The sequence below is a fragment of the Astatotilapia calliptera genome, chromosome 5 (genome assembly GCF_900246225.1).
Source record: "Astatotilapia calliptera chromosome 5, fAstCal1.2, whole genome shotgun sequence".
Lineage (NCBI taxonomy): Eukaryota > Metazoa > Chordata > Actinopteri > Cichliformes > Cichlidae > Astatotilapia > Astatotilapia calliptera.
In genome coordinates, this window is record NC_039306.1 from 15,704,259 (window position 1) to 15,724,027 (window position 19,769).

The 19,769-nt window shown below is 41.5% G+C and overlaps 1 protein-coding gene across 2 annotated transcripts; it reads left to right on the forward strand.

Annotated features, from left to right (window-relative positions):
- Nucleotides 1-13,221: 13,221 nt before the first annotated feature.
- On the forward strand, nucleotides 13,222-19,696 carry LOC113022270 (isotocin receptor-like). 2 transcript variants are annotated; one of them, XM_026167486.1, is made up of 3 exons: nucleotides 13,222-13,378; nucleotides 13,504-14,601; nucleotides 18,412-19,696. In XM_026167486.1, the coding sequence occupies exons 2-3, from the start codon at nucleotides 13,677-13,679 to the stop codon at nucleotides 18,663-18,665; spliced, it is 1,179 nt and encodes a 392-aa protein (XP_026023271.1). In that variant the 5' UTR covers nucleotides 13,222-13,378; nucleotides 13,504-13,676; the 3' UTR covers nucleotides 18,666-19,696. The 2 variants fall into 2 exon arrangements, with proteins under 2 accessions (XP_026023271.1, XP_026023272.1); XM_026167487.1 differs by having other exon boundaries at nucleotides 13,222-13,374.
- Nucleotides 19,697-19,769: the final 73 nt, after the last annotated feature.

Genomic DNA, 19,769 nt, shown 5'->3' on the forward strand with positions numbered 1-19,769 from the left:
TCTCTCTTGGCAGTGTGTTTCCTTGTTCCACATTTTCCGGAAATTCCTAGTTTTTGGATTGTTTGCCAGCTACACTTTGTCAGCTACAGTCTGTAGTTTTGTGTATTTTTGAGTTAAGCATTAAAGCTGCCTTTGAGTTCATATCTTGTCTTCTGATTCCAGCATTTGGGTCCAAATCCTGGCTGCCACACTGCCAAACCTTGACAGTGGCACACTGCTAGCAACAGCCTGTTAGTAACCCCTTTTCTGTAAGTGATCTGCTATGTGCAGACACAACACTGGCTCATCCTTTGAGTTTGGTGCCTTTTTGTGCTTGAATGATTTATAACATAATGTTATTTGAGTTAAACAAAAAAAAAAATGGCCAGGTACAATGACTAGACAGAAAATGAGTAAAAAAGCAGTCAATCTTCAAAAAACCACTTTGAGAGATCTTCACCCAGAGAACAATTACTGTTTAAAGAACCACTTTAAATAGTACAAGAAAATGTGGCTCACTGAAAGCAAAATATTAAGAAAGAGGAGTGATTCAAGACTTTTGCACAGTACTGTCAGAATGACCAGAGTGGGATATGAAGCCCTTAAAACATATGCAGTGTCCCAAATAATGTACTACTACTAAGTATTTTGTTTCCATAAGTGCAAGGTACAAGTACCTATATCTCTAATGGTCAAAAATTCAAGTTTAAAATGGCAATGTAACTACGCTAGGGTTCAGGGTTACCTGATCCAGCCCAAATCTATGCTTTATCAAAAAGAAAAGGTTTAAGTTTATCTTAAAACTAGAGAGGCTGTCTTAGAAGATGTAGCCTGATTATTCAAGACCTTATCTTTGATGATGGACACATCAGAGAAAACTCTGAGTTCAGAATATTGCCCAAGGATGTTTTGACATACAGAATGGAGGCATTGGGAATCAATTTTCCAACCTTCAGATTGATATAAGACCTCTTTTACCACCTAAGTTCCAACAAGCCCCACTTGCACAACTTGAACAAGTGCACAACTTTCCATGAAACAAGATTACCCAGTTGATATTTATACACTACCTAGGTACATAGTGTGCATATTGTAAACAGCGAGAGGGAAGTGCACCAACAGTAGTATCTAAATTAATACAGTGACACTTGATTGAGTTTTAAGGGTTGTCTTTTGGATTGAGGTCAAATGGCTTGTCAATATTAGAAAAATGGATAATGCAAGAAAAAAAGAATGATGATGATTGTAAAAACATGGGAAAAATTACAACAATCAAAAGGAGACTTCATGACCTGCAGTGAAAGGCAAGGCTATCGTTGACAAACACTCACAAAAGAAAGGAAAAGATGGAGACGAGTGGGTGGAGTAAAAATTCCCCACTCATAAGCCAACATGCGTCATCTACAGTGGGCATAGTTTCATTATGGCACACTGGCAGTTTTTAAGTATTTCATTGCTGAATGAAGTGATTGAATGAAATAGCAGCATTTTGCTCCATTAGGTCAAAAGCATCAACAAGTCAACAATCCTTAATACACAACCAAAGCAACCAGGGAAGAATAGGTATGTAAAAGCGCTATACAAATACAGGCCATTTACCATTTACCATTATGTATGTGTAACATAGTTAAATAGAGTTGAAGTTAAATCCCGCTAAATGGGACATTGGCGCCACCTACTGTCGAAAAAGTGACCCTGCAATATTCACAAAGGGCAAGGGATTCTGGGTAATCCTCAGAATAATGGAGGATTCCTGCGAGGTAAGGAATGCGCAAATATCGTGGGGAGGAAAAATCATATCGCAGGCTGTTAAAGTAATACAGTCTGACCCGATTATTTTTGTTGTTTATATATCATTTGTTGCGGGTCATTTCTCCAGTCTTTATGTTGAACTGAGTGCACGTTTATGTGAGATTTCTTTATTGGGAGGAGAGGAAACAAAATGGGAGCATAGTTAGCTAACTCTGTTGTTGCTTTGCCGTTTAGATTTTGTGCTGATTGCCCACGACATTAAAAAGAGAGCATTCTAACCATTGCCTTTTTGTTGTGAATGCAGGTATGTGACTGTGCCACACTGTTTAGAGAATTTACATTGTTTCATGTACAGCTTTAAAATATATTTCTATATTCCTTTCATTTGGGAAATTTAACATGCAATGTTAATGGTGTTGAAGTTTTTCTATTTTGGTTGTATAAATTTACCACTATACGATCACACTGCAAGTGGAAATGTAATCCTCAGAATAATGGAGGATTCCTGCGAGATTTTGTGCTGATTGCCCACGACATTAAAAAGAGAGCATTCTAACCATTGCCTTTTTGTTGTGAATGCAGACCAGAGAAGACACTACACAGAGGTCACAGTGGTGCCGTGACTCGTTCGTGACGCTGCTGAATCGGGCTGGTGTCCTCTCGTCGCAGCATCATCGTGGAGCATCAGCTTCCTTATTGTTTAGTCTGTTGGGTAACGGAATCAAACTTTGGGGACTGTTGGACATACTTTTATATTGGCTTTGTATATTGCCATATTGTATTAAGTCCACCTTAGCTCTATTAATATTCTGCTAGATATGGATCTAAGTGACTCTGATGACACCCCAAATGTGACTCCCCTTGTTGTGGGTAGGGGCAGAGGGTTCACAACTGTTCCTTTTTCACTGGGTGACTGTCGGGTGGGGCATAGAGCAGCAGATAGTTCTTGTGAGCTGGTGGCTGAGTCGCAGTCAGTACAGTGCACTAAGTCATCTACCTCAGACCCCCCAATAACTGATGTGAGTCTAGTTGACCAAATGAGCGACATTGTGCAGCAAATTGGGCAACGCCTGGCTGATAGCAATCTGTCACACCTGACTACGCCACACACTTCGAGCCCTGCATCTGCTACATATACATGTCCTGAGGTGGCGCATGAAACAACAGATCTCCCCTCCAGCCGCTCACTAGATCTCTCTCAAGTCCAGCTGGTGGCTCCACGACAGGTTAAAGACCCACCTGTGTTTCGGGGGGAGAGTTCGGACTCATTGTCTGTTGATGAGTGGCAGGAAGCCATGCAGAGTTACATAAAGAAGAGTGCCATTCTTCCAGAAAACCAAGCTGAGGAGATTTTGATGCATCTGAGAGGCAGGGCAAAAGATGTTGTGAAATTTGGTGTGAGGAATGGTGGAATTGATGTCCAGCATAATCCACAAGCTATCTACAGACTTCTGCACAAACATTTTAGTTCCACCCAGTGCTCGTCTGTGCCCCTGGCTGACTTTTATTCCACCCTGCCGAAGGACCGAGAGGATCCATATGAGTACTGGCTGAGGCTGAACAAGGCTGCTGATGTTGTTGGCAACTGTCTTAAGGAGCAGGGGAAATCTTTTGAGAACTCTGGTGTGGAGGTTGCACGCATGTTCATCAGACACTGCCCCTGCAGAGACTTGGCTCTTATTTTTAGAACCAAAACATGTGATAAATGGTCAGCTCGTGAAGTTCAGGAGGTACTGGATGAGTATCACCTGGGTAAGGGGTTCCAGTCTCCTCCACAGACGGGTAACTGTGTCTATGTGAATGAGGCAGAGGTTAGCACAAATGGTACTCCTTGTTTGGCTGACCATGAGCAGAGGCCAGCTGTGAGTCAGGATGGCTCTGCTATTGAGAGGTTGATCAGCATGCTAGAGAAGGTGCTGCTTCAAGGCCCAGGCTATGCTCGAGCTAATGCCAGGCGACAGAGTGCCCGACTGCCGAGAATACCGGGCTTAGATGACACACCATGTTCCATCTGCAGAGATAGCTCCCACTCCACACTCACGCACTGTCGGGAAAACAGATTGTGCTTCATGTGTCACCTACCTGGTCATTCGAGACGTAACTGCCCAGAGGGCAAGTGTACTCCTTCCAGTGGTCATCAGGGAAACTGAACGATCTGCGTGGAGGGGAGGACAGCGCAGATCCAGCAAGTAAGCCTCCCATCTTGGATGTGACTGATATTAATGATTATGACACTTTGTATTCTACTTACAGTGGCATTGTCCCGCCAAATAAAACACTGATTGCACAGGGCTTGCATAGGCTCTCAAACACTGATAGTTTATTCTACTCTGCAGTGACTACTAGTGGTGGACAAGTTCTTAAAGCATTAGTGGACAGTGGCTCTATGGCGTGCACCATAAGTGAGACAGTTGATGAGAAACTTTCACAATCGATACCTGATATTGAGAGACGTTCAGCTGAAGACGTTGTCATTGTTGGTTGTGGGGGTCACCTCGTTACGCCTTCTGCTATGTATGATCTTACAGTGTCAATATATGGCTTTAAGGTGGTGATTCCTGTTCTGGTGGTTCCGGGCCAGGCTGATGACATGATTCTGGGCAGCAATGCGATAAAGTGGCTTATTTCACAGTTAAAAATGACTGTTGGTACCCAGGATGATGCTTTCCCTCATTTGGCAACTTTGCTGTCCTATTCTGATGACTGTGGTGGCAGAGCAATGCCTCCAAGTTTCGGCACTGCAAAGCTTAAGAGACGCATCACCTTGCAGCCCTTGTCTGAACATTTAGTGTGGGCTAAGCTGCCTGCTCCTGATGCCTCAGCGGTGGGAAGTGCTGTCATTATTGAACCCACTCAGTCTCGATCCAAACCTGCACAGATCCTAGTGGGGCGAGTTGTCACTTCCTTGTTTGGGGATGGTTGGGTCCCTGTTAAAGTGGTGAATCCCTCCGACAAGCCCCTCACTCTCAGGAGAAATGCTAAGGTTGCTGATGTGTCCCCCTGTCTTTCTGTGCAGGACTTACCTGAACCTGTTCAAATTCGATCCAGTACACAATACACACAGAACTCGTCGCCCGCACCGAGATCAGAAGCGGAGATGTCACAGCGCTTGTGTGATTTGGGCCTGCAGGACCTGGACCTCTCGTCCTGTGAAGTTTCCCCAGAATGGAGAGATAGGCTGCTGCGACTCATTGAGCAGTATGAGTCCATCTTTTCAAGGCACAAAATGGACTGCGGTGAGGCTGCTGACTTTGTCCACAGAATCCGCCTGGTGGATGACAAGCCCTTCAGACTGCCATACAGACGGGTCCCACCATGCCATTACGAGAAGCTTCGCACTGCCCTAGATGAGATGGAGGAGTCAGGGATAATCCGTAAGTCCCAGAGTGAATTCTCATCCCCCCTTGTCTTAGTTGTTAAGCCAAATGGTGACCTGCGCATATGCAATGACTTTAGATGGTTAAATGCAAGAACAGTTAAAGATGCACATCCATTGCCTCGTCAGTCAGACGCCCTCGCAGCACTTGGTGGGAATGTTTTTTTTTCTACAATGGATCTCACATCGGGGTTTTACAATGTCAGACTCCACGAGGACGACAAAAAATACACGGCATTCTCCTCCCCATTTGGCCTTCATGAATATAACAGGATGCCTCAAGGCCTGACAAATAGTCCTGCTACTTTTATGCGGATGATGATGTCCATTTTTGGTGATGAGAACTTCACAAGTTTGTTGTGTTATCTGGATGACCTTATGGTCTATGCCCCATCCGAACAGGTGGCTCTTGAACGTCTGCAGATGGTTTTCTCACGACTTTCTGCCAACAACCTGAAGCTCGCACCAAAGAAATGCCACTTTCTTCAGCGGTCTGTGAAGTTCCTGGGACACATCATATGTGGTGAGGGTGTGAAAACAGACCCAAGTAAAGTGCAGGCTATAGACAATGTGGAGGAAGCAGACCTGATGGAGTCTGACGGGGTGACACCATGTGCAAGGAAAATCAGATCCTTCCTGGGGATGGTTCTCTACTACCATCATTTTATCGAGCGGTGCTCTGCAAAAGCTAAGCCACTGTTTGATCTTGTGGCTGAACCAGCTGCGCTACGCAAGAGAGGTAGAGGCCGTAAGCCTAAATTTAAAAGGGGCCACGTGAAGCTGTCTCCGGCTGACTGGACTGATGAGTGCAGGGAAGCATTCAAGGCCCTAAAACATGAAGTTGTGCATAGTGTCACATTAGCCCATCCAGATTTTACTGCGCCCTTTCTCCTTGCAGTTGATGCTTCCTTTGACGGCCTTGGAGCCGTCCTCTCACAGTTGCCCCCTGATGGTAGCATCGCCAGACCAGTGGCATTCGCCAGTAAGACCCTGTCACACTCTCAGCTAAACTATCCAGCGCATCGTTTGGAATTTCTTGCTCTGAAATGGGCAGTCTGTGACAAGTTTAGCCATTGGCTGAAAGGGAGCCACTTCACAGTGTGGACGGACAATAACCCGCTGACATACATCTTAACCAAGCCTAGGTTAGATGCATGTGAGCAACGATGGGTTTCAAAGCTTGCAGCATACAGTTTTGAACTGAAGTATGTCCCTGGCACCAAAAATGTTGTCGCGGATGCATTGAGTAGAGAGCCATTTGTCCAGTCGTGCATAGGCCACAGGCTAGTCACTGAACCTTATGCTGCCCTATTGAACCAAATGCACGGTCTGGTGGATGGGACTGTGCAGGATATGTTTCGGTGTGCTGCAAACTGCCAGTTGGTTGTGGATCAGTCTGAGGAAGGAGCTACAACTATCCTAGCTAACCCTCAAGGTTCTCTCTCGTCACAGGATGTTTCTGCTGTGTTGGCTGCACATGACACTGGTGGTATCAGCCATGTGAGAGGTGTGGGATCTGATATCCCTCAGGTCCCAACTATTGCCCGTCCAGCCTGTACGCCGAGAAGTGAACTCGCTAACCTGCAGGAACAAGATGAGGTTTTGGGCAGAGTTTTCTTTTATGTCCGGCGTCACAAGAGGCCCACCAGGCATGAACGTGCTAGCGAGTCCCGTGGTGTAATGAAATTACTCAGACATTGGTCCAGACTCTTGATTAAAGATGGTATGTTGTATAAGGTGAAGAAAGACAGGAACATGAACGTGACGATTTACCAGTTTGTTGTCCCAGACACTCTGAAGACTGAAGTTCTCCGAGGCATCCATGATACGGCGGGTCATCAGGGCCAAGTCCGCACCCTGTCTCTTGCAAGGCAGAGATTCTTTTGGACAGGGATGGAGCGTGACATCATCAATCATGTGAAAGGCTGTTTTCGTTGTGTGGTTGGGAAAACCCCAGAGCCGAATGACCGTGCCACACTGGAGAGCATTTGTACCACTGAACCGATGGAGCTAGTCTGCATCGACTTCTGGACTGCTGAACAGACTGACAAGAAGTGCGTTGATGTTTTGGTTGTCACAGACCATTTTTCCAAATTAGCGCATGCATTCCCTTGTAAGAATCAGTCTGCCAAGCAGGTTGCTCGCCGCCTGTGGAATGACTTTTTCTGTGTGTACGGCTTTCCCAGACGTATACACTCTGATCAAGGAGCCAACTTTGAGAGTCAACTCATTAAGGAGCTCCTGGACATGGCTGGCATCCAGAAATCACACACCACTCCTTACCACCCAATGGGGAATGGTATTGTCGAGCGATACAACAGGACCTTGGGAAATATGATACGGGCTTTGCCCCCTCAATCCAAAGCCAGGTGGCCGCAAATGCTTCAGATGTTGACGTTCTGCTACAATTGCACTGAACATGAAACAACAGGTTTCGCACCTTTTTTTCTCGTATTTGGGAGAATTCCTCGTCTGCCTGTTGATGTTGTTTTCCAGCATGTTCTCCCTGATGGTGCCGTTGTTGACCACTGTGAATTTGTCGCCCATTTGAAGCGTGACCTGTCTGAGGCTGCCCGCATTGCCAGGCAGAACAGCCGTATTGCCCAGGCTCACCAGGCGAGGAATTATGACCGCAAGGCTAAGGGTGCGCCCCTCTCAGTCGGTGACAGAGTCTTGCTTGCTAATCGTGGTGAGAGAGGAAAGAGGAAGATCGCTGACAAATGGGAATCCACAGTTTTTGAGGTGGCGTCTGTGAAACCTGACATCAATGTGTACCACATCAGAGACCCTGTGACTCTCAGGGAAAAAGTTGTTCACCGAAACCTACTACTTCCTGTGAGTTTCATTCCTGCAGGAAACGAGTGCATACCAGTGTCAACCTGCCCCTCGGTTGCGGATAGTGGACAAGGTGAACCAGAACTTCCAGGTGATGTGCAGGATGGTGAGACGAAGACGGTTCGCTGGCTCATGCAGATGGACCAAGCAAGTGACAGGGACTCTGCGGTTGGTCAACCTGGTTGTTCTCTTGGTGCGGCTTTCAGCGTCCCAACCTCTGAGGCAGAATCGACTGTGGCCCCGCCTGCTGGGTGTGACCCGTTGGTTTCCCGGTTGCCCTCCCCTGCCCCCTCTATTGAATCTGTTGTGTCCCGGAGTGCCTCCTCGCAGCTTCTGGCGGGAGATGCTCCACATGTCCTTTCCCCTGAGCTTGTGACTGACACACGACTGAGTACAGGGGACCGTGTAGTGCGTACACAGCCACCACCTCTTTGTACTAGATCAGGTAGACCTGTGAAACCTCCAACACGTCTCATTTGTAAGATCAATGAACAACAGGTTGATGATTCAGTGTCGACAGTTGACTCCTTGTTTTCATTTGTGCGAAATATGTTTTCAGGATAGATTACTAGCCGTTTTGCAAATGTGCTGTTACTCAGAACGTTTTGGGTAATACCTGCGTGGAGCAATGTTCACATCATGGGAGGTGTATACGGCATCTTTCATATCTGGGTTGGCAGGGGAATTGGCCGCTCTCTTGCTTGCCTTATTCCATATGGAAAGTTTTTTTAACTGACTTGAACTATCTTGTGCTCCCACGGTCACACTGTTATGTTTTATGCATTGGAAGTTTCTGTTTTTCTGTTGTCATGCCCCAATTTAGCAGGATTTAAGGGGGGTGTGTGTAACATAGTTAAATAGAGTTGAAGTTAAATCCCGCTAAATGGGACATTGGCGCCACCTACTGTCGAAAAAGTGACCCTGCAATATTCACAAAGGGCAAGGGATTCTGGGTAATCCTCAGAATAATGGAGGATTCCTGCGAGGTAAGGAACGCGCAAATGTCGTGGGGAGGAAAAATCATATCGCAGGCTGTTAAAGTAATACAGTCTGACCCGATTATTTTTGTTGTTTATATATCATTTGTTGCGGGTCATTTCTCCAGTCTTTATGTTGAACTGAGTGCACGTTTATGTGAGATTTCTTTATTGGGAGGAGAGGAAACAAAATGGGAGCATAGTTAGCTAACTCTGTTGTTGCTTTGCCGTTTAGATTTTGTGCTGATTGCCCACGACATTAAAAAGAGAGCATTCTAACCATTGCCTTTTTGTTGTGAATGCAGGTATGTGACTGTGCCACACTGTTTAGAGAATTTACATTGTTTCATGTACAGCTTTAAAATATATTTCTATATTCCTTTCATTTGGGAAACTTAACATGCAATGTTAATGGTGTTGAAGTTTTTCTATTTTGGTTGTATAAATTTACCACTATACGATCACACTGCAAGTGGAAATGTAATCCTCAGAATAATGGAGGATTCCTGCGAGATTTTGTGCTGATTGCCCACGACATTAAAAAGAGAGCATTCTAACCATTGCCTTTTTGTTGTGAATGCAGACCAGAGAAGACACTACACAGAGGTCACATATACTCTTGGTTAGTTAAGTGACTCTCTTGGTCCCAATTCAAGTGAGCTGCATTTTATTTGAAGAGAATCAGACTAATGGCAAGGAAACTGCCAAATAAAAATGAGTCAAAGGTGGCTGCAATGAAAGCCTCAGAGACCATTAGCAGGGAATATACAGAGCGTAGGCTTGTGTCTGTGGGTGTGTCGATTATATTTGACTTTATGTTTCTGTCCAGTTACTTTTTAACCCATAAGCTTTTTATTTAAAAAATATAGATCCCCCTGCCACTTCATTGGGTACACCTGTTCAACTGTTTGTGAGTGTAAATATCTAATCAGTGATTAACATGGCACAACTCAATGCATTAAGGCATGTAGACATAGTCAAGATGACAGGCCAGAGTTCAAATCAAGGATCCAAATGAAAAAGAAAAGTGATTTAAGTGACTTTAAATATGTTGTGGTTGGGGGCTGAAAAAGAGAAAATATTCAGTCAGCAGCAGTTCTCTTCGCCTAATTAATTTCAGAGACCAGTGGAGAATAGCCAGACTGCATGAACGTGATAAGAATCCAACTAAAAGTAACCACTTGCTGCAACCTAAGGTATGCAGAAGAGCATTTCTGAATGCAGAACACATTGAAGCTTGATGCAGATGGCCTACAGCATAAGACCCCACCAGGTGCCATTCATATCAGCAAAGGACAAGAAACTGAGGTCACAGTTTATTCAGGCTCACCAAAATTGGACAGCAGAAGATGGGAAAAAGGTTGCCTGGGCCGATGTGTCTCAAAGCCTTTCGGTCTGTGACACTGAGAAGTTAAGCAGTTAAAAACGTTTTTATTTAAACAAGCTTTCTGTTGAGAGATTTTATTGAATTATTGTTTATGAAACTACCCGTTTATTTTTTTGTGACTGTTGAATATTTGGTTGGGTTTTTTTGTTGTTGTTTTTTAATGGCTATTGCGGCATTTAATGTTCTTATTTAGTTTTTTCTTTTTGTGTAAAAGCTGTTAATAAATACACTTATGTTACATATCCAGGTTGAGAAAAAGAGCTGGGTTTGGTGTGTTCAGGTTTTATCAGCTGGCATGTGTCACTATTTTCTACAAACTGGAAAGGAAGAGAGTGTTGGAATTTTCCTGTCAGACTGTAATTAATGAAATAAAGTGTACATTTGCTCAGGAAAATATCCTCAGAATCTCAAATGATTAGGGTCCAGATGTCCTCATCGTGGGAACGGTATAACCTTATCTGATGTGGGGTCATAGATCTGTTCTGTTCAAAATCATTTAAACTTGTGTTCAAAGCTGACTTTATTAGCATTAATCTCTTGGCCATATTTTTGGGGGGGAAAAAGCAAAAGCTGACTCAGTACTGACTGGCAGACTATTTTTCTGATAAAGTCCTTTGCTCTAAGAGCACACACAGTTACTTCTGTGAGTCGGTCTGGCATATTTTCTTGTAAGTAAATTATAGCTTTCTGTCACAATAAGCGAGCCTCTTGGGTCTGACGTAAGTATGGTTTGGTCTGGGGTTTAAGTTTATACCCCAATGGAAACTTTGATCTGTTCTGTGTTCTCTTATTAACTGCTTAGTCCCTGTTGTTGACCTAAGGTCAGTGTAATCAACCATTTGTTTGCTCTAATGTCACAGATGCTTTTTATTTTATTTTATCTGACAACAAGACATAAAGGTCCCTGAGAACCATTTAACAGATATCTCACCCAACCAGTAGAGGCCACTAGTTCAGAGATGACAGAACCCGGTTAATGTCGTTTTTATGTCCCCACATAAATATTTAAAAATTACTGAAGGAGGTGGAAAGTTTTTTTTAGCGGTTAAATCTGCCAGGATTTATTTCTTGAAGCTATTGCTTCAAGAAATGGATTAGAATTCATACACTGCTGGGAGTTTGCTATTTGAAACCATTTCAAGTATTATGAAAACTTATTTGACCTCTAATCTACAGCTTCCTTCTCACTAATTAAATTTTGCCTATTATGCAAAGAGGAGCCATGAGCCAAAACAGAGACATCATCATTAGTATTATTATTATTGAGAGATTTTCCAAGCATTACTGAGTTCTTACTTCTAAATAAGATATTTTTATATTTTCAAGGCAACATGCTGGTAGGTGCTTGTATTGCGGTTTTTATGACGGCTTTATGGGCAGCACTGACACGCCACAGTGTAGAGTGCCAGTGCTTGGGGATGTGCCCAAATGCTAATGTCTGGTGCAATGAGTGACTTTTATTCAACAAAAAGAGGTTAAGAACAGTACTTTGTAGTACAGTGCATTACTTACAATGACTCAAAGCTGTACTGCATTGCGTATTAAGCAGTTAGTCATAAAGATGTCTTGAGATTTATTTGGATAAATAATTAAACATGGACAGTAGTTTGGTCAATACATTCAGAGGTGTCCTGAGACATAAATGAACTAAGTGCCTCTTATATTAAGTACATGTACTTAATATAATGAGCAATGTAAATTTCTTACATATTTTGAAATAGTTATTTATGTTCTTTTCTATGTTTCATGTACTCTGTGTGAGCGCTCCATGCTTTATGCCAAGTTATCAATTTACAGGCAGTGAAAATAGAGGATGTTATAGCTCATTCTCGTTGCTATGCATCATTGCCTTAGGTCAACTAGTTGAGCCAAAAGCAAAAACATGTAGGTTACATGTACTGATACTTAAATGGGAAAAAAAAGAGCGAGACAGAGAAATCTGCCAACATGTCTGGTTAGATTAAATTTAACAGACAAGGCAATTCAGACAGGCCAGTTCAGCTGAGTGATAACAGACAATAGAACACCTGCAAGTGTTCATCTGCACCTATTCTAAGATAAACTGAAAGGAACAAATGTCTTTCATACTGTACATCTGATGTTCCCATGTTCATGTTCATTAAGAACAATAAATATTTCTTATCGAGTCAAAATAAAAGAGACCCGTTTGCAGTGAAGCAAATAAGAAACACTGGATTTAATAAAGAAAGTAAAGATTTTAATGAAATAAGATTACCTTCATACACTGAAATCACGGTTATTGTTTTTAAGTAACTAAAATATGTCAGAAATATATAATGATTTTTTTCAGAATTGAATTGCTATAAGGTTGTTCTATAAAGAAATGATAAAACATTAAATTACTGCTTTAAAATGGATGAGAGTGATTTCATGGAGTCTGAATCAAAAGTAGGATATCTGACATTTAAACAAAATGACTACATTCATTTTGACTGTTGCATGAGAGTGAAGGGCACTTTTGATGGTATTAATGACATCAACCCACATTCTTTATGTGCAATTGGATTCAGTGAGTCACTTCCCTTGCACAGTTATTATGCTTTTTGCTATTACCTGACAGACCCTTAGCATAAAGTGCCAAATTACAGCACCACATCACAATCCCATATATAATGGCATTCATCCAGATAACATCCTTTTCCATATACGGTATCTTTGAGAAAATATTGACCTTTATAGTCCAGACTGGAATTTTTGGACTCCAACAACAGCTCGCTTTAAATAATGTAGATGCTGAAAGCACTAACTGTGAAACTGTGAAACAAAAATGACACTGCTTTTAGGCTATTGGGATGATTTGGCTCAAAGTATTTCACATTGTCAAAGCTTACACTAAGTGAACGTATGGGGGAGGAAGAGCGAGACAGAAAGAACTATAAGGTCCATACCCAAGTAAGCAGTTTCCTTCGAAGGAAAATGAAACGAGGGGAGGGGGTTACTGACACTGGTAGCAAGCAGAGCTTCGGTAGATCAGACATCAAACTGGAGGCAGCGAGTGATGAGGACAGTGGTGCTCCAAAGTCCCTAAGAGAAGATAGGATGATTTAGTGGGTGAGCGCCTTTTGAACATAATCACTTAAATACTGTTATTTCGTTAATTTACTGTTTATTAGTTTAAAGATTAAAGTGCAATGACCAAGAGTTTTCAATAATAATGTTTTCCCTTCTCTCTGCAGACTGCAGTCCTGAGTTCGGATTATTAAACAGAAAGGGAAAATAATAATAATAATAGCGGGGTGTGCTGGCAGAAAATTACGTAGGGAAACTAAGCTAACACAGCTGATAGAGGTCCCGAACCTGGGTTTGTGATGTGACTGCTGGCTGCGCCTAAGTGGCGCTTTTACGCACGATGGAAGACCTTTTACGCGAGCAGTACAGTTGGTCTCACAATCTCACATGGAGCAGCTCAAGTCGTGAAAATGAAAGCTACGTAGGAAACACCACGGTGAACCCTCTGAAACGAAATGAAGAAGTGGCTAAAGTGGAAGTTACCGTTCTGGTCCTTGTGCTGCTCCTCGCGCTGACAGGCAATATGTGCGTCCTGTGGGCTATTCACACCACCAAGCACAGTCAGTCTCGGATGTATTACTTCATGAAGCACCTGAGCATCGCAGACCTTGTAGTTGCAATCTTTCAGGTTTTACCTCAGCTCATCTGGGATATCACTTTTCGCTTCTATGGACCCGATTTGCTGTGCAGGTTGGTGAAATACCTCCAGGTCGTGGGTATGTTTGCGTCTACGTACATGCTGGTTTTAATGTCGATAGACAGGTGCTTGGCAGTCTGCCAGCCACTTCGCTCCGTGCACAAGAAAAAAGACCGCTTCTGTGTGATCGCCTCTTGGATGCTCAGCCTGATATTCAGCAGTCCTCAAGCTTACATATTTTCTCTTAGGGAGGTCGGTAATGGTGTGTATGACTGCTGGGGGGACTTCGTGCAGCCTTGGGGTGCCAAAGCATACATCACTTGGATGAGTTTGAGCATTTACATTTTCCCAGTGGCCATTTTAAGCATCTGCTATGGTTTGATATGTTTTAAAATATGGGAGAATTTCAATCTAAAAACCAGAAGGGAGCACTTTCTGGCTCTCACTCCAAGGCCCTCCAAAGGCGCCCAACCCTTTTCTCGTGTGAGCAGCGTGAGACTCATTTCGAAGGCTAAGATCCGCACAGTAAAAATGACATTTGTAGTGGTACTTGCTTATATTGTGTGCTGGACTCCTTTTTTCTTTGTCCAGATGTGGTCGGCATGGGATCCTGCTGCACCAAGAGAAGGTAAAAGCGCACCCAACGGCCTTCGTTTTACCATAACAGTTTTTCTTTTTAAAGTGTTTACACATTTTGATTAATGGCAATATTTATTGGTTTATGACGCCGTTTTCTTCCTTCTATTGTGGGCAAAGTGCTTAGTGACACAATGACTAATGCGTCGTCTTTGTCCAAGATTAATGGTGTTGATTTTTTTTTTCTTGCCAAAAGCACTTAATAGGGAAAAAAAAATTCTGTTCCACAAGTGTCCCACGCAAACAAAAATCATTCTTCCACCTCACAACACATCTTTAGGAATGCACAAGCAATCCGCCGTTCTTTCAAGGCAACACAATGGTGTTTAAAATCAGACTTCCCCAGAGTAAACAGAAATGGATGGGAGTAACATTCACAGTGGTTATCAGTTTGAAGAAAGACCTCAGAGCCTCTAGGGGAGTAAATGTACCAGAACATCAAAGCGTTTCTGTCTCAATTCCCAGTGCTATTTTGTCTAATATCCATTTAATTGAACTGTTTGTTCAGATATACTCCTCAGATCTTGTCAGTTTGCCATTAAAGTAGACATTCAAGCTGCATTATCTTAAAAACATCCACAAATGTGCATTCAGAGCTTTCAGAGATTCCAATCAATGTTTTGGTGGCCAGACTTTCCCCCCAGAATAATCATTTTCCTGTTGCTCTCATTTAAAAAAAATAAAAAATACCAAGGCCAAAAATGTGTCAAACAAGCACAAATTACATTTAAAATATATCTAAAAAGAAAAAAAATCCCAGAAGGCTGTGTTATATTAGGGACTCCAGATTGCTTGAAGTATTGAAGTATTTTTTGTCAGAGTGCATTTAGCAATATAAGTATTATCTGTGGACACAAAAAGTACGTTTAGTGGCTTAGAAATAAAGAATAAAACTTTAGAAATAAAGAAAATTTATGTTGGTCTCACATTCATATATTATATCAACTTTCAAAATTTTTTCTGTCTTCATCTTCTTGGTTTACTCAGGTCAAGCAGTATCATCTGTTTCTCAATAAATACACCTGAACAATAATTGAAAAAAGTTACACATATATTTTGCCATTAAGCAGCCACAATAAAAACTTGTTTCCTTCTTTATAACTCAGTGGGATAGCAATGTTACCGGATTTAACACTCTAATATTAAGCATATATTTAATATTTGTAAATCCAAATAATAATGCAGAATAGGGGAACGAACAGTGCAATCACTTTAAATTGATCAGTCTTTTTTATTACGAACAAAGCCAAGCCAAGGACTGGAGAAGGGTTTCCAAACCTACCACTGACTTAATCTTTGCCACGTCTCTGTCTGTCATGCAAGCAGCGGGGAAGCCTCTTTCGGTGTTGCACATATTATTATCTTATCAGCAGACTGTTATTGTAGAATCATTTCTCTACTGTTCCCACTCTGGTAAATTTTAAAAAGCCTTTTTAATTGTAATTATACTTTTTAACTTGAAGCAAGTAAGAAAGCATTGCTTAAGGAGCTCAAAAATTTTATAAATCAGTAGAGGGTTACAAAAAATTCCTTTGACATATAGTCATGCTTGCATAAGTAAATCATAAGAGTGAGTGACTGGTCTGCCTCTGGTACTATTTACAGGGCATAACAAAAATACAGTGGGGCTTAATACATCAGTATAATTTGTGGAACTGGAGCAGTTTTATGAGAGGCAGACAACAGATTGAATTTAAATCAGGCTTTGTGGTTTCAGTGCACATCAAATTCTTTTAGATTTCAAAAAATACTTTTCCAAGGAAAGTCTCTGTGCAAATCTATATGCAAAAGTAAAGATAATTTAGATTCTCTATATTTTCTGACTCATTGCAGTCTCTTTGAAGTAATGCCACATGGGTTAAGACTCCATGAAGGTCGTGTTTATCAGGGCATTTGATCCAGCATGAAACCTGTGAACTTTTTTCCAGGGCCTGCACTTCAGTCATAACATCACACTGTAAAACTTCCAAAGGATTCACTGATAATGGAGGAGAATGTGGCTTCTTGCACTCCTGCAATGTTTTCTTAACTTTTTATCCTCAAACTTATCTTTGATATAGAGCCTGTTCTTCCACAAAGTGACAGCAGCTCTGTTTTTGAAGTTGACATCTCATCCTTTATATTTCTCCTGAAAAGAGCAGTAAATCACAATGCTGAAAAGGAGTTAAGATAAATGTTTTTCTTTCATTTCAGAAAGTGATGAATGCATTGTACCAATATAAAAAGGAAAAGTTGAATGCTGTCATTTTCAGTTTTTTTCCCCTCTGTATTTCCAGTGGCTAGGATTTCTTGCACCAAATGATTTTACAACTCTGGGCAGGCTGTTAAACACTTTTCAGAATTTTGATGGGCCATTTGGTTGGCACACCTCTCACAATAAAGCAAAGTACTGTGGGGACTCAGAGTACAGGGAAGAGAATGGGTCAGTGCTTGAGGACTGACGCCAGCAAGCTCTAAATCTCTCTCACCCTATTTAGGATAAAGAGGGGGGACTTGGAAATTGTCCTCTTTCCACTTTTCAGATTATGTGCTTATTCAGTGTACTCCAGGGCTCTAATAATTGGAATGTAATCAATTGAGTGAATGAAAAAAAAAAGCTGTATTTTTTCCACCAAGGACAGGTTCTTTTAATCGAAGCTGTTCGTCATATTTGTTTTCAAGCAACCTAAAGTTCTATCTGTGAGGCATCCAGCAGCTACCATGTTTCATTTTTATGATCCAAAATGTTTTTTGGAGGAGGAAGTCTGAATTGCATTAGCTTGTCAGCTAATATAATTCTGTATGAATAATGTGGGTATACAATAAGTACATCAGATTGACAGATTTACAATACATACATGAAATTAAGCATTAAAAAGGGCCCCAGTGGTTTTACTGGGTTTTATGACCCCAACCCAGTACTTTTAGTGACCTAAAAGATTATCAACCACACTATTAGATATGCTATCCTAAAATATTACATCAGATGGTGGGGCTTGATGAAAAAGCAGGGTGTTTAAGTTGTTAGACTATAAAGTAGTTGTTCAGATATTTAAATACAAACTAAAAGTGTTGGCTCAAGTAATAAATTGCCATTACCCTTCCTAGAGCCTCGTGAAGCTTGAACAACTTATGAATAAACAAACTTTCAAACCTAAGCATCGAGTGATTACATCTTACTGTGATGGGGAAAGACTTGCTAGTCTTTTTAAAGATCAACCCACTTCTTCTTTCTAAACTGTTCATTTTATTCATGGTGGCAAGGTCTGGTATTTTTCCCATCTTTATTTTCATCACTGTCAGCAAATGCAGTGAAAAGCTGACAACTAGATACGTGTTAGTTTGTCTCTTAACGCTTCTCTGCACTGTTTGTAGCTATAATTCTCACATCTGGTGGTTTCTACAGATGATCAAAATCTTTAAAAAAAAGTAGTTTGCTACTAAAGTATTAAAAGAAAGTTTCAAAAATACACAATTTAAAACAGGAAGACAGTGTATTTGTTGGGTATGTATTTGTTTCAAATTATTTGGTAAATATATCTGTAGGACTGAACGCCAATGTGGTTGTAAATTATTGTGCCAATGGTCATGTTTATGACAAAACATGTTATCCAGTTTAACGCTGCGTGTCACTCATATGTTTTTAATATCATCTGGATAAGATCAGTCGAGCTACACAGCTGATATTTGTTAGTAGAGTCAGTTCAATGTTGGTTGTGGCTTTTCTGGGAAATAACAGACTAAAAGAAGAATGTATGAAGAGGGAAAAAAAAGTCTTTCAAAATAACCTCTTACATGTTCTTGTTTCTCTCCGTCTTCCTAGACATGGCTTTCATCATTGCAATGTTGCTAGCCAGTCTCAATAGCTGCTGTAACCCGTGGATTTACATGTTCTTCGCGGGTCACCTATTCCATGACCTGATGCAGTGTTTCTTCTGCTGCTGTCGACGGTACCTGACAGAATGCTCGTGCAGCTGTGATCAACAGTGCAGACACAAAAGGGGCTCCTCCACTTACGTTAACAAGAACACCAACAGTCAGAGGAGCCTCTCACGCACATCCAGTATGGTACACTGAAAAGCCAGCTAAAAGGCATGCAAGCTTCGTGCAATCAAGTAATCTAGCACTCATACAGCTACCCATTTCACCCATTTAACTGACTACAGAGGCAGTGTGCTGGCTATTGCTGCACATTTTTTCTGTAACATTTTGAATCGAGCTAAACTGACAATGTAAACTTCCTGTCCAGATGACACCCTGCACCCACTGGTGACAGAAAACAGTACAAATGGTGTTTTATATATATCGTGTATAGAATTTGAACAAAATGTGATGTAAAATTTAAAAAGAATTTGTTATCATTTTCATCTTTCTTTGCAACAAAAAATATGTGTAAAGGTAAGGTAATATGTAATGTGTGATGTGAAAGGTCAGCTACGTTTATTCATATATGTTTGTTGTGAATTGTCAAAGAAAACATTGTAGTGTATAGCCTCCACAGGGAGAAGCTTTAAGGTGGAGGAGGGGATTATATAAAAGGGTTGGGGCATTAGTGTCAGCAGTAGAGCTGTCAAATAAAAAACAGTCTGTCTGCGAGAGGGAAAGTGCTCTGATTTGTGATTCGGGTGAAGTTATACTAATTTGACCTGAAGATTGAACCCTCCAAACCAACCAAAGTTTCATAATTCACACTTATAAGACACAAAGACTTTTTTTCCCTCAAAAGCTCAAATCAGTGTGGAAATAAATCTGCAAATACGTAATTGGTCCAATACCATCACACAGTAAATTTCATAAGTCATGAATGATAGTTATCTGTCCACTTTCTGCCATCCTGTCTGTCTATAGATATTATATCTAACAGAGATTTCTCTTAGACATAGCATATGCCACAGTAAATTCTGATGTGCATGGATTTCTGCAACAATAAAGTGTGCCAGTGAAGTCGATCTCTGTCGTGTGAATGTGGATGCCACTGCACATCTGTTCCTGCCTGTTGTTAGTGACAGCTGTGGGAGTGGAAGAGTGACATCAGAAACACCTATTTCAATCAAGTGTTTGCTGCCTCAAATTGCTAAATGTACTGTAGGCAATCTTGACACATCACAATAACTAACTGGATATACAGTATCTCCCTGCATGGTCATTTGTCTTCAAGCAAGAAGATAAAGAGATGACACA

Coding starts and splice junctions, on each gene's coding strand:
- LOC113022270 (XM_026167486.1), top strand. CDS start 13,677: ATGGAAGACCTTTTACGCGAGCAGTACAGTTGGTCTCACAATCTCACA. Junction 14,602..18,411: donor TCCTGCTGCACCAAGAGAAG/GTAAAAGCGCAC, acceptor CCGTCTTCCTAG/ACATGGCTTTCATCATTGCA.